We start from the raw sequence: 27090 nt of genomic DNA, 5'->3' as shown, positions 1-27090 counted from the left end.
CAGGGTCATAGTTTTGTAAGTTTGAAGCTAACCTGTGCTACATGAAACCCTGTCTCAAAAAAAAAAAAAAAAAAAAAAAAAAACCAAAACAAATAACCAAAACATACAAAACTACTGGAAACAAGGACTTAATGTCACATCTGTGCTTAAGTGTCTTGAAAGCAGGCTTAGACCCCTTGTACCCTGAGGTACCCACCTCTGTTCACTACTGTGCCTCTACCTTCCAAGTGCTAGGATTACAGATGTGTCTCCTATCCATTTCATCCTTAAATATGGTTTCTAATATCTGCACCATGTTGATAACAGATAAAATTTGTCTTTTGTTTCATTATTATTATTATTATTATTTTGGTTTGGTTTTCCAAGTCAGGTTTCTCTGTAGCTTTGGAGCCTGCCTTGAAACTTGATCTGTTCACCAGGCTGGCCTCTAACTCACAGAGATCCACCTGCCTTTGCCTCCTGAGTGCTGGAATTAAAGGTGTGGGCCACCACCACCTGGACAGTATATGTCTTTTTTTTTTTTTTTTTTTTTTTTTTTTAAGGCAGGATCTTTATATATACCCCAGGGTGGCCTTGAACTCACAATTCTTCATTTTCAGAGTACTGGTATTACAGGATTTAGCATAATGGCCAGAATTTTGTGCAACTGATCTTGGTACTATATTGTGGACAGCATGACAGCTGAGACACCAGTACTTGGTTCGTCCTACTGTAGAGCGACTGCTGTGGTGCAAAGACTTTAATTAGATCTGAAATGATTTTATAGTTTCTTGTAGTGCTTGCCTTCCACATATAGTTGTACCAAATCCATGGTATAATAATAATAATAATAAATAGATAGATAGATAATAATAAAAAATTCACAGTTGAGTGGTATATAGTGTGGGTCAATTCTCTGGAGATTCAGATTTAAGTAATTTACTTGTTTTGATTGTGGTTATGCAATCTTGCCCAAGCTGGCCGTGTTCAGTTAAGCTCAAGTAATCCTGCCTCAGCCTCCCAAGTACCTGGGATTACAGGTGTATGGCACTGTTCCCAGCTTAAATATTGTTTGTGGTGCTGAGGTAAAATGTAGGGCCATGCACATACTAGGCAGATCTTAGCTCTACACCTATGCTGTTTGTTTGCTTCATTTCATTGTGCTGCTTTGATCTTGTTTAGCCCGGCTGAGCATCCAACCCAGAGGCTCATACATGTTAGGCAAGCATTCTACCACACCACCATCTCCACCATCTTGCACCAGAGTAGTTCTTGGTACTCTTCTTGATTTGAGGAACTAAGCTTGAGAGCTTGCACGCTTGATCCTTGATTGTTTTCCACTGTGCTGTGAGTCAATATATAAGCTCGTTCCTTCCCCCTCAATAAACTGCATTCGGCATTCAGCATTCCTGTTGCACGGATGATGCGCTGTCTTGTCTCGTATTTCAATCTCTAGGCCTTTGCCCGATTAGTGGAACAGATTGTAGTACGGGCGCTACAGGAAGGTAGTTAGGTGATAAGGAAGGGTTGGCAGAAGGACACATGGGGCCTGACAAGGAATGGGTAGGAAGGGCAGCCAAGATGGGAAAATGAGAGCCACAGGAACATCGTTCAAAAAGATCATAATGATACTAAGCATATTCTATGCTGTTTATAAATTAAAAACATAAAAAATAGGCACAACAAAATGGACCACAGAATATAAAGTTTAATAATAGAAAAACATACTAGTTAACCCTATATGCATTCAGAGTTCATGTTTCTCAGAAACACCAAGGAATGTTTATTAGCTTTGAGACAATAAAATTGTACAAATACATGTAACCATCAGGACTAGGATAAATTACTATTTCAAGTTTAACATTTTAAACATGTAAAATATGAACAGCTATGTCTTCTATACAAAAATATATGATTTGATAATGTGCCTCTGGGCAACGCTCACAAAATGATGTCAGTTATATGAGCATCTATTACAAAGCCATAAATACATAAAAACAGGCAATAACATTATTCTTTCAAAAGAATATACAGTACTAATCATGTCCAGCCCAGCAACTGGCAGGTTTAATGTAGTCCTACCTTCAAAATATCTATGAAGAAAACTTTAGTAATAAAACTAAGAACAATGAACTACATGAACCCTGCCATGGCAGCTGAGCATGTTTGCCCGGTGGCTGGAAGGTGAGGTCAGAACCTAGTTAGTGACCTGCAGCAGCGAGAGTTTGCCCAGGACCAGCTGGCACCTTTGTCTCTGGTAGGAACACAGAAACAGGAGTTGGAGAGTCAGAGGAACAAGCATCAGATAGATATGGTTTCCGGAACGTTCTTAATGATGAGATGACAAGAACCCTGGTGCGATAAATGTAGAACTTACCCAGCTACAGAGTCTGATGGTCATCGTGAGTTCAGTTTAGTCAAAGACCAACAACAGTGCTAAAATCAGACCGGCACACTGCTAATCCCTAGAGGCTAGAGAGAAGTTTATTTCCTGCTAAGATACGCTGCTAAGGTGTGCCCCATCACTCAACCCATACTTCCAAATGTCGAAAACCAAAAGGTAGTTACCACCTTTCTGACATTACCAAGGTGTGAGAGCAGAGCCTAGGCCGAGTCTGCCCAGGGGCCTGCCTCACAGTAAGAAACGTTAGCAGAGACAAACCGCTCAGGTCTCTGCAGTGACCAGAACCTCAATAGCTTAGGCTAATTAGTCAGCAAGTAAGAGGGAAATGGTGCCCTTGCTGCCCAGAGTCATAATTTTAAAAGCTTATGCACTTATCTAGTAATGTGTAGGTCAAATACTTAGTACTTTGGCAAATAGTTTATTCAATACTCTGTAAAGTCCCGCTCGAAAACCTCAGCAAGGTACTTTGTCAGCGCTGTGGCCATGAGTAAAGACAACACATTGCATTTCCAGGAAAGGAAGCAAACTGGAGCTGACTGCTGCTCCTTGAGGTACCCACAATGGTGTGTTTCTTGCAGAACTCAGTAGAAATAGACTCTGTAGACATCTCCCAGGGTTGGGGGCTTGGTAGTCCTCTGTGGAGCCATGTTTCAGGGTTTCCATCTCTCCTACCGGTGGCCTCCATACTTAGCCACCCAGTCCGTCCTCCCGTGCACCGAGGGGACCGGCTGTGTGCGGTTCACAATGTTGAGATTTTTTGCTGTGGGATTGTAAGTTCGTCCTGAAAACTGGCCTCGGCTAGGTTTTGTGTTCCAGGCATATTCTGAAAGAAATCAGAATTTCATTCATTTGATTATCAAGTTCAAAATAAAGCAATTGGTCTTCATTTTGTAGGGAAGCGCGGGTTTATCTTTGAAAGCTATTAAGAGCAAATGTGAAGGTTTGCATTTAGTTAGGTTCGGTGTCTTTTTCTGTCTTTCTTCACTTTGAGGCAAGTTCTTGCTATGTAGCTCACACTGGTCTGGAACTCCTGTTGTAGCCCAGGCTAGCCTCAGTCAGGGTCAGCTCATCTTTACTCACCTGGTACTGATTACAGGTGTTCACCATCAAGCTGGCTAAAGCAGAAACTCTAGTGGGGTATTACACAAACATTACCCAGAATTTTCCGTAGTGTTAAGAGCCAGCATTTCTGATTTGTCATTTAGATACTGCCACTCTTAGTTAGCTAAATGGGAGTGAAAAGACCAGGAAACATCCATGGTTCCTTAGTGAGCTGGACTCAGTGTGGTGACTAATTTCACACTGGGTATAGTCTAAGTAACAAACACAGCATCAATACCAAAGACATTACTTGGAACTGTGCAGAATCCAGGCTTCGTGGAAGCTGTACATAAGAAGTTTTATAGTCTCTTTTATGTTTGAGTGAAAATGTGCTATTTAGATTTTAGATTTCTCTTAAAGATACTACTATACAGCTCTGGCCGACCTGGAATTTGCTAGGTAGACTAGGATGCCCTAGAGCTACCAGAGATCTGCCTGCCTCTGCCTCCTGAGTCCTGGGATCAAAGGTGTTTGCTATGACATCTGGCTCTGCCTTTCCTTTCTTTCCTTTTTAATGATTACTTATTATGTATGCAGTGTTCTGTCCGAATGTCTGCCTGCATCCCAGAAGAGGGCATTAGATCTCATAATAGATGGTTGTGAGCATCTGTCGGGTTCCTGGGAACTGAACTCAGGACCTCTAGAAGAGAATCAGTGCTTGTAACCTCTGAGCTACATCCATCCTTTTCTTTTTTTCTTTCCCTCTCCCTCCTCCTCCCTCCTTCTCTCTCCTTCCTTCTGGTGCCCCCTTCCTTTCTTTTGCTCTATTTTAAGTACTAGAAACAGAAGCCAGGTATTATGTACCTAGATAGACAGGAACTCTACCAGTGACCCATAACCCAGGTTCATGCGCTTCATTCCCCACCCCCCCCCCCTACACACACTGGTAAAACCATGGGTGATAACACAAACCCTCAAAGAGAAATCTTTAAAAGACTTGTTGTTGTTGTTGTTGTTTTAATGTGGATGAGTATTTTGCCTGTATCTATGTATGTGTACCATGTGTGTGCAGTGCCCAAAGAGGTCAGAAGAGGGCGTGAGAATCCGTGGAACCTGAGTTATAGGCAGTTGTGAACAGCCATGGGGGTGATGGGAATCGAACTTGGGCCATATTCAAGGGCAACCAGTGCTCTTAGCCAATGAGCCATCTCTTCAGCTCCAATCAGTAACTTTTAGAGGAGCCCAAATCTTTAACCACAAGGTTTGTTTTACTTGTATATTTAACTGTGTACTGATTTGTGAGAGAGGCTGGGCCAGTGTCAGCAGGTTATCACCCTTGATCTGAGAGAGATTTAAAATGTGTTAAACATTTGTTAATCTGAACAAGTGGAAATTGCTGAAAGGTCTCCAGTGACCAAGGCATAAGCTATTATCCAAGGACCTAGAATGTCATCTTCAGTTCCTCCTCATCCCACACTGAGAGTCAGGTTTCCCAGGCAGTCTACGTGAGGAGGGTACCAGTATTTGCACCGGGCTTTATCTTTTCACTGTGCAGCTGCAATGCTCTTAGAATAAACTCAGCACCAATGCTGAGATGCACCTGGCTATTCCACACCTTCCACAGCTATGATGTATTTGCTGATTTGGTTTTTCAGCCTTTTTTTTTTTTTTTTTTTTTTTTTTTACCCAGCCTTTCTTAGTCACACGAGCCTGTGGTCTACAGGTATGGACCTCCACTTACATGAGCAAAGCCCTGGGTCATACTGGCATCCTGACTGCTATACACAGTGGTTGGGGTTGAGGTTGGGGCATGCTGTTAGTGGTCTGCCAGATCTCTTCATACTGCTTTTACTGGGCTCAAAGTGAATAAGCTGCCTAAACAAAAGTCAGGGCTATGTACCTAGAAGGGTCAGTGAAGGCGACTGTGCTTTCCAGAAATAGCTGTAACTGAAATCTCACAATGTAGGGAGCTCACAATGGTGGTCTCGGGTCCAAATGGAGCCGTGTGTGGAGTACAGAGCCTGTGAAGGGATCATGGGAGAGGAGGCTCAGAAAGGCTGAGGAAACACATTAATTGTATAAGGCTCTGGGCACTGGGGGAACTGACTCACAGGCCCTTCCCAGAGGCCATGTAAGTAATAAACAGTTGTGGGGTGGGGTGGCGGTGGGACTGGTCATGTAGCTGCCTGCTTGTTATGCCGGAAACCCAGTGATTCAGCTTTTGTGACTTGTTCCCTATGCTTGGGGGAGGGGGGCTTCTCAACAGTCCAGATGTCGGGGTTACCCTCAATAAACTCCCCAAGCTCAACTTGGATGGAATCATTTCCTGGATCTGTTGCTGCCCTCTATCTGGGAGGAATGAAACAGATTCCTCAGGAAAATCATCCAGCCCTGTGGTTTCTGTGGTTGGCGATATACATAGGCCACGCCCCCTGGTTTTGTGACTGTCAAGGCAGGGGATGAGCAAATATTAGGGGCTTTGAAAGGAGAGGTTAAATGGGAGGCTATGAAGGCATTAATTTGATTTTTTTTTTTCTTTCAAAACTTGAGGGTGAGGAAGGATGGCAGAGGGCGGACTATGAGAGGGGAGGGAATAGTCGAGTAAATATGGTAATGACCTGTTTGTGTTTCTGGTGCCCCAGAAGGCAATGTTTTCCTAATGGGTAGCATGCACCACTTGGGAGGGAGCAATGTTTACTTCTTTTTTTTTGCCTCTCCTCCTATCACCGCCTGGAGGGAAATCTGATAAGCAGAGTAAAGGAAGAGTTAAGAGAGCAATTGTCTTTAAAAGTGAAAGCAGAAATATGCATGGTAATCTCACAGGTTTGATACAGAAAAGCCTTAATTAGTTTTATTTTTATTTATTTATTTTTAATAAAAAGACCAAAAGTGAGTACCCAGATAGAAAAGTGCATCATGTTTTGCTTTCTATCCTAAAAAGGAATGTTTAGTCATGGTAAATGGCCTCATTGTAAAACTGGCCTAAAGCTTTCGAGGCTTCCTAGAATCCGCGTTGTATACAATGAGTGTGCTTGCCTACATGGGTGTATATTTTTTAGAAGAAAGGCATTGGCACAACCATTTTTTAGGACCGATACAGCACATGAGTACCGTTAAGCAGCCTACTGTGGGAACAGGTAAAAGCGGCCCATTGCCCCTGCTTTCTCCCTTTCCAGCTGCCTCAGATGTTTGTCCTGTAAAAGGTGGGCACATCCAAGCAGTCATCTCAGTGTAAGGCCCTGGTGGGACAGTGGGGAGAGCATTTTGGACTTGTAAATAACAAGGAACCCCAAGCCAAACTCTTGATAATTTGCCTTACTGTTTATTTTAGGAGCGTCACTGAGGGTCTATTTTAAATTAAAATAATTTAGAGAATGCTTTTCATCACCAAATCCAGGAAGCTCAGAACAACATGTCCTATCTCTCTCTTCTGCCTTACTATTCAGCCCGGGGACGGCCAGGGATTCTGACTCTACTCCCACGTACTAGAATTTGAGGCAAATAACCACTTGTCACCCTTTATTTCAGCATATGCTTTTCATGCCCTGTGCTGTTAGATCCCAATTAACCATGACCTCAGAGGTGGAGGGAACAACTACCTTCCATCTGATATTGCTTATTTTAACAAAGGTGGGGTGGGGTGGGGAGAAACTGTGTCTTGAATCCTGGCTCTTAAACAGCCCCCCCCCCCCGCCCGCAACTGCCCGGTAACTCACAAATAAACCACACTTGTTAAGATTTTACTTTATGCCGAGCACCAGGCAGAAAGGTCTGAGGAACGCATCCTCACACATCTCTTAGGAAGGGAGCAGCTAGTGTGTGTCTTCCCTCAGGCCCAGGAGGAGGTTCTCCCTTCATCGGGGAGCATGAGCGTGGGTCAGACGGTAACTGTGCCGCTCACTCTAGAATGGCCTTGGTATCACTATGTGAACAAACTGTATTTGTGTCACAGCCTGTCTCGAGTCACTGAAGCAGCTGCGGCTGTGTACTGCTGCTGTCCACTAGGTAGCCATATTCCCAGGGCAGCGCTGGGCACTTCCGGCTCCTCTGCCTCACTGGCTGAGCCCCCATCCCCCTTTCCCTCTCTACCTCTCCTCACAGGGCTCTGTGCCTTCCTTTCTCAATGCTGATGCTCCTTGGGGTCTATTCTGGGGCCAAGCACTTGGCAGACACCACCGTGGGAGGGGAACCACTTAGAAGTGTTAATAATGTGAGACTAATTTAAGCGTCTTCACTCGAGAAAATGGACCTCATAATCTCAGAAGGGCAAGCCTCTTCCAGTACGAAATCTCAGACTGTAGCAGGAGATCGCTCTTACCCGAAGCCGTCGCACCAAGAGGTGCCAAGTGGATCCTCTGGCCAGCTGACCCCACTTCTTTCTTGAGAAAGGAAGGCATGTATCCTGTCTGGCTGTAAGTGGTGTAGCCTCCAAGGTTTCCTGCCGATGCATCAGGGGGGTTGGGTCAGAAGGAGGCTTTTAAGGTGCTGAAGAGTGACTTTGACTACTACCCTTCTTATTTGAAAGTGCTGTTTTATGAGCGGCTGTATTCTAGGGACCATGTTATGCCCATCACAGAAACTCTCACTCAGTCTCTGGAACGTCGTGGGAGCACTATTTTGATAACCCTGTGGTTCTGGCAGTGAATGACTTGGTTGAACTCCTACATTTAGTAAAAAACCTGAACACACTAGGCTTTGTATGACACCAGTTCTTTGTGTGTGTGTGTGTGTGTGTGTGTGTGTGTGTGTGTGTGTGTGTGCCCCAGGAGTCCACACTACCTTTTCTTTGTGAACATATTTTATAGTGTTTTAGGTTCTGAATATATAGGAAAGCTCTTTCATAGAAGCAGGCAGCCAGTAAATACTTCACATTCAATCTCACCGTCATCACTGTTAGCAAAGATCAGTCTGAAGGACAGGTTGATTGGGGGATCTAAAGGCAGAGCCCAGGCATGATGCCACTGCTATTTTGGAAATGAGAGAGTAGGTAGGAAGCAAGCAGTCATATTGGGCTGGAGAAGAGAACCAGGTGGGTTTATAGTGTGTGTGTGTGTGGGGGGGAGCTAGGAGGATGGGATAAGGGGAGGCAGGAGAGGGAGATAGAGCCTCTGTGTTTGTTACCTAGGTGACTGGATGGCATGCATTAGAGAGCAATATCGAGGAGAATCAGGGTTCGGGGAAGGAGGTGTAGAGGAGGATGGGTACTCGGGTCAGGAAGAGGGAGTTGGCTTGGAGATGAGTGATGTCCAAAGGATGTGTCATCCTGTGTCTGTTACATCTGTACAACTTTTTAACACTAACGCATTTATGCAAGTACAGCATCCTGTACTGATCAGCTTTCTTACCTCCAGTACTCACTGTGACTCATTCACCCATCCTGTTTCTTCAAAAGGCTTCCCTGATCCTCTGTCGCTGAGCATGACCTTGAACTTCTGATCCCCCTGCTTCTACTCTCCTGAGTGCAGGCATTACATACAGGTGTGTGTCACTACACCTGGCTTATGAGACACTGGGGCTTGAACCTGCAGCTTTCGAGTATGTTAGGCAAGTTGAACTATATCCCCCAAAGCCTCGAAAGACTTGGAAAAAAGTTCAAAGTCATGCTCGTATCCAGTAGTCACTTCTGGGTGTATCCCTTGCTCACCCCCTCTTCACCAGGGCAAATGCAGTAACCACTGGATGACACAACCACCAGGCATAGCTATGAAATGATAGCTAAGTAAACAGTATCCCTTCCATCCTATAGATGGAGAGACTGGCTTAAATAACTAACTGAAAATAAAAGCAGTAGCTATCTGGGAACAAGGCAGATACTAGAAGCATGCACTAGGCAGCAATCCACTGCTGTCTTATTGCCAGAAGACTTTACTAAGAATAAAAAGGACCTGGCAAACAATCCTTAAAAGTATTTTGGCCTATTTATGTGAGCTTTGTGTTTGCTGCACGGTTTTGTGTGTGTTAGACTGGGACATTTTAGGCCAGAAGCTAGTCACTGGCATTGTTGTGAAAATCACTATGGTCAACCCCCCCCCCAAATCCACCATTGCCATTAACATCCGCTTTCTTTGCAATGATTGTGAATGTGTAAAAAAGAAAACGTCAGAACGGTTTTCAAAATCCTTGGAATATCGATGACAAAACAAACTACTCTTTACTTTCAATGGAGTGGCTTGTGTGATTTTCAGAAGTTGCCATAACTAATTGATGGCATAATTAGAAAAGCAAGCATAGAGCATTTTGAAAGGAAGGAAGGAAGGAAGGAAGGAAGGAAGGAAGGAAGGAAGGAAGGAAGGCGCTCTGGACGGCTCACAAAAGCTGTTCTTCCTTTCAGCCCTGACCTGACCCTGGAGCAGGTCACCCTGGCCTTCTGAGGGAGGATTGGGGCTGAGGCTGAGAAGAGAAGTGTCCGGTGAAAGCAATCGGCTCATCTACGTACAGTGCCCAGGAATTAATTACCTTGTGGGTCCTCTAGCTTCTCAGCAGACTTTTCAGTGCATGACAGTTTTTCAATCGGTTTAATTATGCTTTCTTCTAAAAGAAGGTGGGTGAGAGAAAGCCGCAAGGAAAGTGTTAAGAGAGCAGAGGGAAAATTGGTTAGATGTTAGTGGAGAGATCCAGAAAAGAACTCTGCAATGAGAAATGTTTCCGCGTGCTGTCACAGCTTCCCTGGGGTGCCGACTGTAACTTACAACACTCAAATATGGCATCATCATGTGAACCGATCTGTAGAACTCATAGACTCTGGAAATATTAGTTTGAAATAGCTGAGATGAGAGACATGGACTGCAGAGGTGTAGTCTGGTGCTCCAGCCTTGTTAAATGGGCAAGCTGAGTTCTTAGAGGGGCTAAAGAACTTGTGACAAGTCTGTAAACTAAAGTTACCCCCAAACTTGAAGCCCAAACCACACCCATGTCAATGAAGGATGATTGGCTAGAATGTCTAGATTATGGAGAGTTAGAACATTACAATCCAGAGCACATAATCTTTTGTCTCTTTTTAGTCCATTTACAAGCCATTTATTGCCCATCCTGTGTCTGACCTAATCCTTTGAACATAACAAAACCCATAAAACACATTCTTACCGTCATGAATGTCTACCAACCCAAAAGCTAAGTTGTCATCAATAACATGTGAGACCTATTGCAAACACAAACACACACACACAACATCCCACCAATGTATTTGGCAAATGTCTTGAATTGTGAATTTCTTCTGTAACCACTTTTAAATTGGAACATGTTACCCAGGGCAACCTGAATTTGTTTTCCCAGCCATGGTTGACAGCTGGGTTTCATGTAAACAAGTGTGGGGTGTTGATACGACATCAGTTGATAAGACTGTGACATGCTGTAACCACCATCAAACTCTTCTGACCAGCTGTGGTGGTTTGAATGTAATTGGCCCCCATTGGCTCATATCGAGTGGTTACAGAGGATGCCCTTTTGTATTTTGTGAATATATGTTTTTCTTATTGGCTGATGAATAAAGCTGTTTCAGCCAATGGACAGGCCAGATTTAGGCAGATGGGAAATCTGAACAGGGACAGAGAAAGGTAGTAGGCAAAGTCAGGGAGATGTCATGTAGCTGCCAGGAAGGTAGGGTGGCCAGGCCATGTGAAGATACACAGATTAATAGTTGTAGTTAACAATTAAGAAAGAGCTAGTAAGGAGCCTAAACCAATGACCAAACAATTATAAATAGATATTAAGTCTCAGGATGGCTATTTCATAGTGGCTGTGGGGATTGATTGGGTGGAGAGAAACCAGTCTGATGGGGCTGAGACTGGACAGAGAAAATCTCCCAAAAGAGAGGCACTATTAGGAGGTGTGGCTTTGTTGGAGTAGGTGTGGCCTTTTTGGAAGTGTGTGGCTGTGGAGGCTGGCTTTGAGGTCTCCAATGCTCAAGCTGCTCCCAGTGTCTCAGTGCACTTCCTGATGCCTGCATATCATGATGCAGCCAGCACCACGTCTGCTTGCACACTGCCATGCTCCTTGCCATGAAAATAATAGACTGAACTTCTGAAGATGTAAGCCACCCAATTACATGTTTTCCTTTATAAGAGCTGTTGTGGTCATGGTGTCTCTTACAGCAATAGGAACCCAAACTGAGACACCAGTACTACTCACATTTGTTTGTTTTTTGAGACAGGGTTTCTCTGTGTTGCTTTAGAGACTCTCTTGGAACTAGCTTTGTAGACCAAGCTGGCCTCAAATTCACAGAGCTCTGCCTCTCTCTGCCTCCTGAGTGCTGGGACTAAAGGCGTGCACCACCAATGCCCAGCTAGTACTCACATTTTTAAGAACTCAGTACTCCACACACTTTTCAGTTGATATCTAAATCATCATGGACATTATGAATCCAATTTTATCTCCCTTTTAAATGGAATCTAAATGTCATAATGAGTAAAAATTTGTCAGCACTGATGGAAAAGCACACGGAGAGCTAGTACGTTTTCATGGGTGAAAATTTCACATTCATCCCTTATCTCTAATTCATACTTTAGCTTCTGGATTTATCCAAATAGAACTTTTAGCTTAAAAGTATAAACCCATCACTCAAAAATTATGTATGTGAGAAAGAATGTATAGAGTTCTGTAATCATAGTAAATTTGTTTCCCCATATTGTTAAATTATAATGATTCATTGCATATAACTAATTAAAAAGGTAATACTACACGTTTTGATTACTAGGCTTGGAAGGATGGTAAGTATTGTTGGGAGCACAGTTGAATGAAGTGTGCTCTTTCAAGTGGTCATGTTCCTGCAAGTGAGTGTTTGTTAGAGGAGCAGGTGGGGGCTCAGCCGTAGCTCTCTTCTCTTGTCTTAATTTTCACTCTTGCAGACAGAAGCCTGGGGAAACCTTGTTGATGTGACTACTTTGCTGAGAATCATTTTGTTACTATTCTCCACACTCCATAACTATGTAATGATCTATGACAATGGCTTTTAATTCATTGTCAGCAAACAGTTCAATGTGGTCCTCTTTTCATTTTCTAAATGTTAAAAACCAGAAACCCCTTGACTTTGGGGGATGAAGTAATGTAGTCTCTGGCTACCTCTGTGTAGCCCAGGATGACCTCAAACTCTGGGTCTTCCCAGCAGCCACCAACTTTCACAAGGATTGGCTCCCTGTTCATGAGGGTCACCTCCTTTTCCAACATACCTAACTGTCCCTTTGACAGGCACCTTGGACAATTTTATTCAAGTTAGTCAGTGAGAGGCCTTTTCTGTTTATGAAGTATTAGAACTAAAGGATGTCTGGTAATAAAGCAGAGTCACTTAGGAAGGACCCTGGATGAGGGCTGGTGAACTGAAAATTATCTATGCTCAAGGATTATTTGGATAATTTTGCATACTGGCTTCTCCTCCAGGATCACACAGATCTCCACTGGACAATGATGCCCATGGTATATTTACAACCAAACACTGGACATTGCTAGGTGGCATGTATCTGTTACCTGCATTATTCCTCTTGAAAGCAAGTTCTGCCCCCATGGATCCCAACGACTTAGGAAATAGTTGATTACTCCAAGCGTGTGAGTTTATATCCTTGCCACCGGCTACCAAAGACACGTTCTTGGGATTCACACCTAAGAAGAAGAAAGCAGTCATTTTCAAGGTTAGAGGGTGAATGTGAACTTGAAGGCATATGTATGTTTAATCACAGCCTAGACATCCTGGGGACAGGAGGCCAGGGATAAAGGTGGGTTGAGGCACAGCCAATGTTTGCATTTTTTAGTGAACTCTATCTTGACTCTGAGCCCTCTGCACAGACCTGGAATACTGACAACACACACTTCACCACCTGTAATATAAATAGCAATAAACACTTGACATTCCCATGAAACACCTCATAAAAAACAAGGAGGAACGTTTTCCTGCAAAACCATGATGGTTCCATGTCCCTCACTTGCTTCAAATGCATACTTGGGCCAGACCCTCAGTGAACAGTGAGCATAACGGGGAAGAAAGACGTGACCTGGCTGGCACTCAGTGAAACCTAAGAAGTTCTTAGTACAGGAGATAGCTGATGCCTACAGCTCATTACCTGGGGCTGAAGAGGTGCTGAAGGTGCACTTGGGAGGAAGAGGAGTTTTGTTTTTTGGCACTGGCTGTCCCAGGACTCGATCTATAGACCAGGCTGGCCTTGAATTTACAGAGATCCACCTGCCTCTGCCTTCCAAGTGCTAGGATTAAAGGTGTGCTCCATCACCAACCAACCAACCAAGGAGGATGGTTTTATTCTGTTTCTCTGAAGTCTGACATGTCAGTTCTGTCTTGGGCTTTGCACTAGTGGTCAAAGGGAGCCTTTGCAACTTGTTTATAAAAAGTCTGAACATGTCCTAGTTTGCTTGCTTTTGAGAGATGATTCCTCAGCTGAACTGGGATGCTGGCAGCTGTAATGCTCTGAGCCTGTGGGTTACATGCTGGAGATGTAATCAGCTAATACCAATACCATCACTGATGCAGTTAGAACTGTTCCCTGGTAGGCTGAGCTTCCCTAATCCCATGCTGACTTCCTTAGGAAGACTTCATGCATATGAGACATAAATAGTGTTTCTTTTGAAACCAGAACTACAGAGCTGGATGATCCCATTGCTGGTTCTCTGAGGAAGCACCAGTTGAGTAAATAGCTTCCCTGCCTTATAGGAGTAAGCCCTGTGGATCCAGCTTCTGAAGGAGCATTTACAAGTGGAGTGACAATGGGCAGATAGTTGACAAAGATGATGCAGTTAGTACATGAAAGGGGGAGGGGCATTTGATGGAAAGGACAGGGCTGGCAGGAGGGGTCAGTAGCAAGGAAAGGGTAGGAAAGAGCAAGTCTGAGCGAGGTCAGCTTTGGACATGTATGACGATGTCATAGCTAAACCCATTACGTTTTTATACTAACTTAAAAACTGAAACTAAAAAGGCAAGTGCAATCGTATACAATTTCTTCCATTGAAAAGTTTACTCAGCCAGTCGAGATGGTGGCTCACGCCTTTAATCCCAGCACTTGGGAGGCAGAGGTTGGTGGATCTCAGTGAGTTCCAGACTAGCCTGGTCTTCTAAGAATTCTGGGACAGCTATGGCTGTTACACAGAGGAACTTTATCTTGAAAACCAAACCAAACCCCAAACAAAACAAAACTCAATACCAAAACAAAGAAAAACCTTTCTATTTATATATTTAAATTTTTTGTGTATTCCAATATTAAAATAATTTAAACAAGAAACAAATGGCACTCTGACTAAACTGCATTTTACAGCCTGTAGGATGCCTTGAACCATCTAGAATTTTACTCTAGGCTTCAGAAAAAAGAGCCAACAGGTTTGTTTTTCTTTTCCTTTTATTTTTGGTATTATAATTACATCATTTCCCCACTCCCTAATATTCCATTCAGTACTCTTCCAAATTCAAGGCCTCTTTTTTTCATTAATTGTTACATGCATTTATGTACATGTATGTGTGTGTTCCTAAATATAACCGGCTCAGTTCCTATAATGTTACTTGTGTGTTTTCAGGGCTGACCATTTGGTATTGTGTAACCAATTGGTGTGCTATTCCCTGGAGAGGACGATTTCTCCTACTCTCAGCATTCTAGTACCTCTTTGGTTGAGGCCTCGTGGTGTTTTACTTGCCTCCTACCCACTTTTGGCAAGTCAATTGTCCTTGTTCAGTACATGGTTAGGCTGTCAGGTTGGTGAGACTTTGTGGGCATAGCTTCTGACAATCTCAAAACAAGCTCCCTGATTCTCTGGCTCTTAGAGTCTTTCCACCCGAATTTCCACAGTGTTCCCTGAGCTGTAGTGTGGGAGTTGTGTTGTAGGTGTATCCATTGGGATGGAACTCCACATCTCTGCATTTTGACTGGTTGTGGTTTTCTGTAGTGGTCTCTGTCTGTTGCCAACAGGTTTCCTTGATGAGGGGTGAGGGCTACACTTATCTGTAGGTATAAAGGCAAATATGTAGAGTGTAATTAGAGATCATGCTGGTTTAAGGAAGTGGTGATTTTTGTGTTCTCCTCCTTGACTTCAGTAGCCCTAGGCAGGTACTTTTCTTAAAGTGAACACATCCACTAATGAAGTTAGCTGTTTTAATTCAAGTTCTTAAGATAGATACAGGCTAGAATTGTAAATTATGAGTGGATGAGCCTTGCCTGGTTATCTATGCATCGACTAGGAAGAGGCAGAAATATAGTTTGATATGCTAATGATACAATACATCATTTCATAATGATTTCTTGCCTCAGTGATATTTTATGAAGTCAGTTAAGAGGGCTGGAGAGATGGCTCAGAGGTTAAGAGCAGTGGCTGCTTTTCTAGAGGTTCTGAGTTCAATTCCCAGCAACCACATGGTGGCTCACAATCATCTGTAATGAGACATGGCGCCCTCTTCTGGCCTGTATGCACACATGCAGGCAGAACATTATATATATGTATATATATATGTGTATATATATATATAATAAACAAAATACATATCTTTTAAAAAAAAGTCAGTTAGCAAATGTTGGTTGAATACATGCCATGTGCCAAGCGGTGGACAAGGTGAACGTGGTGACTATGACAGACCAGTTTCCTTGGCTTTTACAGTCTAATATGGAGGATGACACTTATAATTCATTGGATAATTAGTAGTGCCAAACTGTTTAGAAGAATATGGTCTCCAGAAGGTCGATAACTGAGGCAATAAAGTCTCTCCTTTAGAAAAAAAAAAAAGCAATTTTTGTCCATCAAGATTGGCTCAGTGGGTAAAGAAAGCTGCTGAAGGTAAAGCCGGGAGAGCTAATGTTGATCTAGCCTAGTCCTCATGGTAGGAGAGAACCCACAAGGCATCCCCTGACCTGTGTGTGTGCGCACACACTCTAAAAATCACACTAATATTGAGAACAGCAATTTTAAGCTAAACCACGATCCCACCCAGGTTTGGTGGTGTGCTCCTGGGTGATCCAACGTCTAACCAGGGAGAGAGCTAAGGGATGCCCAGTTCTGAGACAGCAAGGACAGAGTGGTGGAGAGGGGAATAGGGAGCCCGTTCTGTACCATGTGTTAAAATGGATCAAGAGGGGCTAACACAGGAACTGCAAAGGGCACAGAACTAATAGGCTCCTAGGGCAATTGGGTCTTGTTCTGCCTCACTCATGGGGACTATGCCTACCAAAACTCTGCTTTCCAGCGCTTTCTAATCACTTCACGCTGGGACTCTACCCACCTGCTCCAACCTCAGTAGATCCTCTCTTCCACCTGCAACAAATCTGCCTTCTCACTTGCTAATGGCTTTGCCTTCTGTTCCATATTGGCAATTGGGTCTCTGGCCCATTCCCCTGGATGTGAGGGTTCATTTCTCCAGCATGGTCTTCTCACCTTCTGGCTTTTCTTGAAGTTCTGGTACCAGGTGACTATGTTTCTCTTGGGCTCAGAGCCCTTGGCCCCCACCCTTTGCATGACGATTCACTGAGTGGCCTGTGTCGTCTCAAAATTGATCCTCTCTGAATCCCTCGTATGATAGGAACTGCAGACCCTTGGGCCTTTCTTCTCTGCATCACTCATGGGAGCTGTGTCATCGTCTGTACCCCCTTGCTCCCACTGGGCTGTTTTTTGGAGACCCACTGACCATTCTTAATCAGCTACCGTAGCAGGACTACCAGCTGTTGGCCATAGAGCTGGAGACACAAGCCTGCCAAACATGCCCAGGTGATGCTGTGGTGATGGGAAAGGACCAGGTGCTTTAAGCCCTAGGGAGTTGATTCGGATTCACCAAGAACTGCATTTTGCCAGGTCCAGGCAGTGCCTGACGGTCCCACAGAGCCTGGGCAGTGAAGTGAAACAGCCAGCCATTCCAGGACATGGCCAGCACCCCAGCTTTCCTGTGTCTCCCTCCCAAAGATAAACAATGCCCCCCCCCAGGCCAGCAGCAAGTAGCCTTGAGAACACAGCATCCTCATCCCTGTCTCACATGCTACCCCACTCTAACTCCTTACCTGTTTATAATAAATAGAAAGGGACGAAGGTTAGTATTCATGTATGTGTACTGGCCTGCCCTTTGGGTTCTGACAGGATCTGTCCTTAGCTGCAGCCACTAAGAGCACCTCCTGTACACATTCACTACGTTCCCTTTTAAAAGGGCCCCGCCCACCTCCCATCTCTCTCTCTCTCTCTCTCTCTCTCTCTCTCTCTCTCTCTCTCTCTCTCTGCTTCTCTGCCCGCCCCACGCCTCTCTTTTCTTCTCTGCGGCCCCTGTCCCCAGAGGCTGCTCTCCCCCTCCACTCCCTCCTTTTCCCATTCCCTTTCCCCCAATAAAACCCCTTCAGCATGAACTCAGTCACATGGTCTCTTTCTCTCCGGCACAGCTTTTTAAATGACAACAGCCTCTGCTGTGCACACAAGCAAAACCATCTCCATAGTCCCCATCTATGGAAGCCTCTAGCCTGTTCTTCCCAGCAGCCAGAAGAAGCTTGCAAACACACACAGCACATAGTTTAGGAAACAGTGGGTTTGTGTGTGTGTGTGTGTGTGTGTGTGTGTGTGTGTGTGTTTTGTAAAAATTTGTGACTGAGGGTGTCCAACTGCTCTAATAAAATTGAACAAATACTAAATAAATGGGCAGATTTGGTCGGAGAGGCTTTGGGGAAGCCCTGCCTTCCTTCCTTCCTTCCTCCCTCCCTCCCTTCCCCCCTCCCTCCCTCCCTTCCTTCCTTCCTTCCTTCCTTCCTTTATTCCTTTCTTCCTAATGGTGCCGGGGATGGGAGCTGGGCCTGTGCATGTTAGGTGAGTGTACTGCCGCTGAGCTATTTCCCAGCTCCCTGCTCTGTATTTCTTGAACAGACTTACTTCATTAGTTGCTGACACAGGAAGCTCACGGCAACAGGCACAGCTGCCTCAGAGTCCTGGGGCTCTGCTTTCTCCTTCTCTGGGGCCCTCTCTTCAGAGACACCAAGGCACTTTGCCCTATCGAGACTCTGATTAACATTAAACATTTTTGTTGTTTTGAACCAGGGTAACAGATAGTTTAGGTTAGCCTGGAACTCCTAATCCTCCTACTTCCACCTTCTAAGTACTGGAATTATGTATATGATATTTTGAGACAGGGTTTCTCTGTATAGCTTTGTAGACCAGGCTGGCCTAGAAGTCAAGAGATCCACCTGCCTCTGCCTCCCGAGTGCTGGGATTAAAGGTGTGTGCCAACAACACTCGTTGTTATGTGGTAGATTTTCTCTACTTACCTGGAAGGTATCTTGATTGTTTCAAATAGTACTGCTTAGCTGTGGATGCAGTTGACAAGTTTGTATCGGACTTTAAGGAAACAGCAGCATGTAAACTTCTGTTTTCCCCCTTGGAGTGGGTGGAGCCTGGGGGTCCGGACTCTGGAAACCTTGAGAATCAGCACAACACACCAGTCACAGCTTGGAAGCCGTGGTCCTCCCCCATCTCCTTTTGCTGTCAGGATTGCTAAGTGATAACCCCCTCCATCTCTTCCAGCACAGGGCCATTTCTGACATTGGACAAGATGTGGCAGAACCTTTATAGCAGGTTTGCAATCCAGTTTGCCTCTTCAGGAATTGCTGCAGTCATGGATTCATAGTGTTGGAAGGCCACATGGCAGCCATGGCCATCTCTGCCTGCTACTAAAGTCATTTCTGTCTAAGAAGGTTGCTTCTGGCAGGACCCTGGCTGCCCACTCTGGGGGAGCTCTACACACAGGTAGCACTGTTTTTATAGGGGATGGATCACCATTTCTGGGTTCTTTCCCTCTTATTCCACTATAGTTTTCCTACTTATGGAAGTTCTACTCATGCTTTGTCCTCCACCCACCTCTCCCAGGGGACTGAACTCAGGCTCTTGTACACACAAGGCAAACACTGTACACTGAGCTACAGATCCTTTCTCATTTGGAAGCAAGATGCCCCAGGTTGGCCCTGAACTTGTGGTCCTTATTCTCTGGAGTAGCTGGAATTACAGCATGTGCTACATGGAGACTTGTTCTCTCTGTCTCTGTCACTGTCTCTCTCTCCTCTGTCTCTTTCTCTCTCCTCTACCTCTGTCTCTGTCTCTCTGTCTCTGTCTCTTTCTCCTCTGTCTCTTTCTCTCTCTCTCTCTTCTACCTCTGTCTCTCTCTCTCCTCTGCCTGCCTCTGTATGTTGTTATTTTAAGATGTGGCTTTTTGAACTCACGATGTAGGTAAGTGGCCTTGAAGTTCTGATCCCTGATCCCCTTGTCCCACTTCCCAAATGCTGGAGTTATAGGTATGTGTCATCATGCTTATTTTTGTTGGTTTTGTTGTTATTATTTTGGCCTGCTTTTTATGGGTGTTTTTGTTGTTTTGTTTCTTTGTTGAGACCATGTATCAACTGTACAATCCAGGCTGGCCTTGAACTTTTGTATCTTTCTTCCTCAGACTCCAGAGGAGCTGGGACTACAGGAGTCAGCAAAATGCCCTATAGGTTTCTCCTTAGAAGAAGGGTACACACCGGTGTGTACGGCTCCCAGCAGAGCCTCTGGAGCTGCCTATGCTGGGCTTCTCACTTCTGCCTTGGTTTAGCACCTCAGAATTGTATCCGAGGACCACACAAAACCCAAGGTGGCAGAGTAGTGTGGCTCCTGACTAGTGGGATTGAATGGGGCTCTCCTCAAGTTCAAGTGCTGCAGGAAAAAATTGTGGAGTCTAGACTAGGAGCCATGCATGTGCACCCTCAACAGTTTTTGTGTGTCTTCAGAGGAATGACCCAACCGTGTGTGTGTGTGTGTGTGTGTGTGTGTGTGTGTGTGTGTGTGTGTGTGAGATCAGAGGTAGACAAGCTGCAAAGTGAAGAAGTCTGCACTACGCAATACCAGCATTTCTCTGACTTGTGACATGGCTGTCCTTACTGTTTCTGTTCCAAGGAGAAAAGAAAATGAAAGTATGTTCCCAAGATATTCAGCATCAAAATTTAGCCTACTCTAATCAGAGCCAAGTAATGCATGGATGACGCCCTAATTCCTGAAGACAAGGACCTGCTGGATACAGAACTTCCAGGAAAGGCCCAGAAAATGATTTTCCAATGTTTTATCAGGAAGAAATCTATTAACCCTTAACATCGTCAGAGAAAACCATTAACTCTGCATGCGATGCTCTGCATTCTGCACACAGAGATGGGAACTTTAGGTGGGAATAAAGATGTTCACATGTCACTGGCGTGAGCTGGGTGTGGCTGGCTTGCACCCATGGTCCGAGCTACTCAGGAGATAGGGTGGGAGGACTATTCCAGTCTACGTATTTGAGTCCCGACTGGGCAACATAGCTAGACTCTGTCTCAAAAACAAAACAACAAAAACCAAACAAACAAAACAATCACAAGCACAACATAAAGGCTGAGCAAGAACTTTGCCCTACACACACATGTACACAACACACACCGCTAATTCATTACTGTGAAAAGTCACCTTGCTGGAGGTACGAATAAATCTTTGTGGTCAAATCTTTGTGGTCGTATTTAACGGGTGAAGTAAAATTGTCACATGGTAAAATACATTTCCCTGTTGGATGTGCAATCTTACCGAAACGGAGACTCCTTCTTCTTCTTTTCCTTGAAGGCACCCATGCTTGGCTTCTTGGAATGGGAGGCTCCAAAGTCACAGTCCTCAGAGTTGTCACAGCTGTCTCCAGACTTGAAGACTGTCTGGCCCCAGCGTCTTCGAGCTCCTTTATGGCCCAGTGTGCTGACGGGCTTCTGTGGTGAAAAAGGATCAGCCACCAGAGTCCTAAATTATCTAAGATTTTCACAAGCAATTAGACAGCAAGTGTCTCAATCCTCAACTATCCTTCCCTTTACAATTAGGTGTTACTTAATGACGGGGCATGTTCTGAGAAATGCATCCACAGGTAACTGGTATCATGAGACATCGTAGAATGTACTTACAAGAACTTAGATGCTCTAGCCCATCAGTGCTAGTATTGAATACTGTTGCTAACTGTAGGGGGATGGTTACTACATGTGTATCTAAGCATATGTAAACGTAGACAAGGTACTGTAAAGAGGATGGGGATAAAGGTTGGCACATTTGTAGCATGCACAGGGGCCCAGATCCAATCCAGCTACCTGGTACTCCCCGCCCTACCTCCAATAGAGAAAAAGGCAACAGGCACTTGAAGCAGCTAGCTGCATCCAGTCAGAAACAGAAAGAGAAGAAATACATGTACACCCATGGGCTTGCTTCCTCTTTTTCAATGCAGTACAGGACCCCAAACCAAGCAATAGTGCCACCCAGTTTCAGGATGGCTTTTCCTGCATTGATGAATACAACGAAGATAATTCTCCCTAGACATACACACAGGCCAACCTGATCTAGGCAGTCCCTCAACTGAGACTCTCATCCCAGGTGACTTTAGATTGTGTCACACTGACACAGAAAACTAACTGCCACTGAGTACCAGAAGTCAGATTCTGGGTTGACCTTTCATAGATGGAAAGAGTCTAGAAAACGGAGACTCAGCTGTGAGCCTTCCTGCCCTTCTCAGTAAGTGGAAATAGCCTCGTGGAGTACCTCGAGGCTGTCATGTCCCCGTGTCTTACAGCAATGACTTTACATGTAAAGTCACTTGTTGAAAATTCTGACAACCTGAGTTCCATTCCAGGGACTGCAGGATAGAAAGAAAGGACAGATTCCTGTGAGATGCCTTGGAAACTACACACGAGTGCCCTTCCCAAAGAAATAAATGCATGTCTTAAAATTTTTAAATTTAAGTCTAATTGTCTTTGACCAGTGTTCCTATTAACAGACAAAAGCAAGGCGGAAGAAGTTGTGGCTTAGGACAGACAGTAGACTGGTTTCCTATAAGCTGATAAAGTGGCATGTGAACCAAAACAAACCACAAAAGCAGTTCAGAATAAGGGATGGAGCATGGAAGAAAAGCTGGCCGTGCCGTGGGCATGAAGATGCTGAAAGAAAGGCTCACACGTGCACAGAGCTGGTGACATCTGGATGGGTGATGGCAGGTGAGGGTGCCTGCCAACCTCTGCACCACCATTTATTTTGCCAGGAGGAACACTTTCCAAACCAAACAGAATTAAAAGATCTAAAGCTCTGGATGTACAGAGTCAACACAGCTGAGTGTGGACCTTCCTCAGCTAGACTGCCTTTTCACATGGAGCTGAACACTGTCAGCTGAGTCATGGCAGTGACCACAGAGTGACCACGTTGTCCCATCTATATCACGTTCTTCTCTTACATGCCACAGAGAACCACATTCTCCCTTCTATACCATGTTCTCCCTTCTCTTACACGCCACAGAGAAGTCTCTCTCTAATATTCAGAGATGGATGGAGACTCTTCTGGACCCTGGAGGATGTTTACCTATTCAGCAAATATTTACTAGCAATCCTCTGCATAGTGGGCACCTTCCAGCCTCTGATAAACAAGTCAGACATATTTCTGATGTCACAGAGCTTGCACTCTGGTGGAAGGGGAAAATTCCATACAATACTAGAAACAGAAAATAGCAGTATGTTAGGATGGGTTTGGTATTAGTGAGAGATGGGAGGGCTTTTACAAAGATGGTGAGTGTTGGCGATGGACCAGGAATTAGGTACAATGTTTGAAAAGATAAACATACAGGTATAGACTGCACAGATTATATTTATATATTTGGGAACACACACACACACACACACATAATGAAAAAGAGGCTATGATCTTACTTATTTTCTTTTCGAAGCCATGATTTTAAAAGAGACCAAGAAGAGCATGTGCAAGGTTTGGAAGGAGGGAAGGGAAAGAGAAAAGAATGTAATCATGATAAACTCAAAAATTAAAAAAATATATTAAGATAATATTTTTTTAAAAACCTTCCAGTCAGCTCATGTTACCAGTGAAAAACGGTATGAAAGTCTTTGGAAATTTTTAATATTTAGGATCAGTGCTTTTGAGTGCTCAATTCCTTCTGTGAATTCTTAAAAGAAGCCAGCAACATGCAAATGTCATTCTCTTAGTTTTGGAAATTATCTCTTGCTAAATCTCAACCAAGGAAATCAGGGGCTTCCACTCAAGACAAGCTCCATACATAGTCCATAGTTAGAACTGCAGCAACAATTTAGTGTGTGGTTTTTGTTCACTTTCAACCCAGATTGCACCAGGCCATGCCGTCTCAGGCACCCTTCCTGGCTACTCACCGTTGGCATGGTTTTGATGATACTTGGGAACATTGTCTGTGGTGGTTTCTGGTGGCCCTGCTGCTTTGGAGGGGGCTGGGTTGCTGGGTTTTGTGGTGGCTGAATGGTCTGTAGTGGTTGGTGGCCCAGTTTTGGCTGGGGCTGCCCGGCAGGCTGATCAAGTATGTTTGGCAAAGACTTAGGATCCCGGTCAGAGAAACATGGCTTTGGTTCCAGTGGCTGCTGCTGCTTGTTTAAAGTCTGCTTTGCATCCTGATGGTGTGCAGAAGGACCCAATACCTGACCGACTTGAAAATACGGGTGCTTCAATGCCTGGGGAAGCAAGAAAATATCATGCCAAATGTCACATCACATCAAGGTTTATCTGATCAGATTGTTTCCAAGTTTAACTCATGTGCGTCCTTTATATAGGGCATACTGCTCATAATTAACACTGACTTTCTTGGTGGGGGTTTTGAGTATTGAACCTGTGGCCTCATACACGCTAACCATGAATGCTGCATTAAATGAGAAGCCAAGCGAGCAGGATCCCTGTGGGAAATACAAGATCGGGCAATTCTGAGAACGCTGAAGCCAGAAGACAAGCTTCCCAGGAGAAGGTCTGCCTTCCATACCTGAAGCACACTGATAAATCCATAGGTTCATGCATATCCTTTGGAGTTTGTCTCATCTTTTAGAATAAACTATAGGCAAGCTGAAAACACTGAGATTCTGTTTTTTGCCAAGTTATAAATAACTCCATGTGGCTCCTAGAGGTCCACCGAGAAGTGCCCTAACCTGCTAACCCATCTTACTGGCGCCTCTGCTTTCAAAGCCACCTTTTTTCTTATCATGATTATCGAGCGTTTACAAATGTTTTTTTTTTGTTGGTTATAATGGCTTAGTTTCTAGGTAGATGTGCACAAACTCTTGTGATGTCTTCCCATGTCAGGACCGTTGCTGTGGTGATTACATCACAGGTCATTTTACTATGTCATGGGGCAACTGCATTCCAGCCACTTCTCTCTAATCTGTGGCATCAGATATGCCTGAGCCAATCTTTCTCTTTTGTTTTTGGTGCTAGTCTTTAGAAAACACCTAAGTTAATTTTTTTTTAAATGGGGGAGATGTAAATTCACACGGAATTTATACTAAATTTAAAGGATATAATAAAATTCATCATCTTTTTGGGGGTTGTTACTAAGCCTTTGGCAAATACAGGGATGACATTTTAACCACCATGAGATCTGTGGCACAAAGTGTCACAATGCTGCCCTCTTGTGGGAGTCTGAGGCTAAAACCCATTAATGCTTCTCCGATTTCTTGGTGTTAACCATGAACAAGAATCCAGCCCTTCAACTAAAGAAGTCCACCCACTGTGACTGCTCAGAACAGGCACCTGCCCAATTTCAGTTAACACTGGGATTATCTTTAGTGGTGGCCTCCTTTCTGGCTCATTGGGACCACCTGACACCATCAGGAATTGGCTCCATCTGCGATGCTCTTCAAACTCGCCCACCCTCAGATTGCTTTGCTGTGTATAGAGGGTGTCTCAGGCTTCAGTGCTTATTAGTCTTGGTAAAACATGGATTGAGAATTGATGCCTTTGTAAAACTGCAATTGTAATTGCAATGTAAAATCGAAAAGCTTCACTCATTTTAGAGGTTGGAGGTTAAGAGCACTTAGTGCCTTTTTGTTTTGTTTTGAAGCCCTGGGTTTAGTTCCAGGCCTCTGTTGTTTGTTGTGGAGTAGGATATTACTTTAATTATGTAAAGATGTGTTACATTTGTTTATGTTGTGGAATATTTCTTTATGGAAAATGTGTTACATTTGTTTGTGTTGTGGAATATTACTTTATGTGGAGATGTTACTTTTGTTTATGCTGCATTTGTTTAATTATGTAAAGGTGTGTTGCTGTTTTACTTTGCCTGCCTAAGGCACCCAATTGCTCTAGCAAAAAGCTGAAGAGCCAGTTGCTAGGCAGTAGAGGTAGAGGTGGACCTGGCAGGCAGAGAGAATAAATAGGAGGAAGAATCCCAGGAAGAGAGAGAGAGAGAGAGAGAGAGAGAGAGAGAGAGAGAGAGAGAGAGAGAGAGAATGGAGGAGAAAGAAAGGAGATGCAGCAGGCCAGCCTCCACCAGACAGACAGACAGACAGACAGACACAGAAGAAACAGGACAAGTAGGACATAGAGCATGGAAGAAAGGTTTAAAAAAAAGCCTCGAGGCAAAATGTAGATGATGAAAAATAGGTTAAAATAAATGATAAGAACTAAGGGGACAAGCATAAGATCAGGCTGAGCATTCAGAACTAATAATGTCTCCGTGTCATGGTTTGGGAGCTGGTTGGTGGTTCAAGAAAAAGCCTGCTACAATCCCTATATGGTAGCTCACAACGATCTATATCTCCAATTCCAGGGGACCCCATGCCCTCTTCTGGCCTCTGTGGCCACTGTACACATGTGGTGTGCATCCATATACTGAGACACACATAAGCTTTAAAGACCCTCACAAATGTATAAAGCTGTTCTGGGAGAATTGTCTCACCTGGCTTGCGGTTGGTCGTTTCTTTGGATCCCAGCTCAACATTTCCGTCATAAGCTGAATAGCCTCACTACTGGCATTGGGAATGAGAGTCTTTAGGTTTATAGGAATGCACTGGGGAAAGCGGAAATTCATGGAGGACGCAAGCTGGTATCCTTCTGGCCAATCACTCTGTTTAAGGATATACACAAGGAGGAAATGATTTTTTGTAATTGATATAAAAACACAGGAGTGACATAGAAACCATTCACATGGAGCAACTTCAATTCTGAGTCAGATACATAAATGTGCAGATGATATGCCAGACTACATTTTATGGAACTGAGATGCCAGCACACATCTACTGATTTCAAAATACCAAACTCTTTCTGGTTTTTAGCCTCAGTGACAACTCAGTGACAAATAAGGACAGAGCTTTATGAAGAGGCTGCATCCTGTGGAGATCCCTACACATCAGAGCAAGCTCAACATCCAAGCACCTTAGCTGGCGAATGACCATCAGCTTCATGCCTTAGTATCCACATTTACCCATCAACCAAGAGGCCAGTGCTGGCTGCATTAGGCTATAATTATGTGCTATATCTATTAATTGCATCTCAGATGGTAAGGTCTACCCCAAAGGCAATAGCCATGGAGAGGTACTCAGAATTCAGTAGACCTGGTATTATAGCAGAGATAGAAATTGAAACCAGAAAAATACTAAGAGAAAATAAGGTCTAGGGTCCTAGGGGTTAATAAATGGGTGGGCATTTATAGAACAAACAGGACAGTCTTAGTGGGCTATCTTGGAGTCACAAACATCAGTCCAAACTTAAGCTGTAGGCAGACTCTTTCCTTACATTTCTTAAGGAAAAGTGAACACGTTTTCTCCCTTCAAATCTGGGGGGATTCTGACTTCTTGCAATCCTTACTGCTCCTCATTTAAAAACGTTTGTGAGAAAGCCATTAACGTATAAAGCTATTTGAAACGGAAAATATTACATCCTTCTGCTAAAGTGAGAAAAGAGTCAGAAAA

General features: G+C 44.1%; 1 protein-coding gene across 5 annotated transcripts in view; it reads right to left on the bottom strand.

Moving 5' to 3' along the window:
* Positions 1 to 2785: 2785 nt before the first annotated feature.
* Positions 2786 to 27090, bottom strand: part of Mak (male germ cell associated kinase) — a 49191-nt gene continuing 24886 nt past the window's right edge. For 2 of the 5 annotated variants that reach the window (XM_051194385.1, XM_051194384.1), the window contains exons 8-15: positions 26079 to 26246; positions 23554 to 23865; positions 20942 to 21114; positions 18631 to 18779; positions 12884 to 13015; positions 9881 to 9955; positions 7743 to 7862; positions 2786 to 3206 (exon numbers count right to left, since the gene is read on the bottom strand). In XM_051194385.1, the coding sequence (XP_051050342.1) occupies positions 3052 to 3206; positions 7743 to 7862; positions 9881 to 9955; positions 12884 to 13015; positions 18631 to 18779; positions 20942 to 21114; positions 23554 to 23865; positions 26079 to 26246 (1284 nt within the window). In that variant the 3' untranslated portion in view covers positions 2786 to 3051. Of the gene's footprint in view, positions 3207 to 7742; positions 7863 to 9880; positions 9956 to 12883; positions 13016 to 15111; positions 15352 to 18630; positions 18780 to 20941; positions 21115 to 23553; positions 23866 to 26078; positions 26247 to 27090 lie in introns of those variants that run through there. The other 3 variants (XM_051194386.1, XM_051194387.1, XM_051194388.1) reach the window with 3 other exon arrangements.

This window comes from Phodopus roborovskii, unplaced genomic scaffold (genome assembly GCF_943737965.1).
Source record: "Phodopus roborovskii unplaced genomic scaffold, PHOROB, whole genome shotgun sequence".
Taxonomy (NCBI): Eukaryota; Metazoa; Chordata; class Mammalia; order Rodentia; family Cricetidae; genus Phodopus; species Phodopus roborovskii.
The sequence above is the reverse complement of the archived record's forward strand: the minus strand, read 5'-3'. Positions and strand labels throughout refer to the sequence as shown.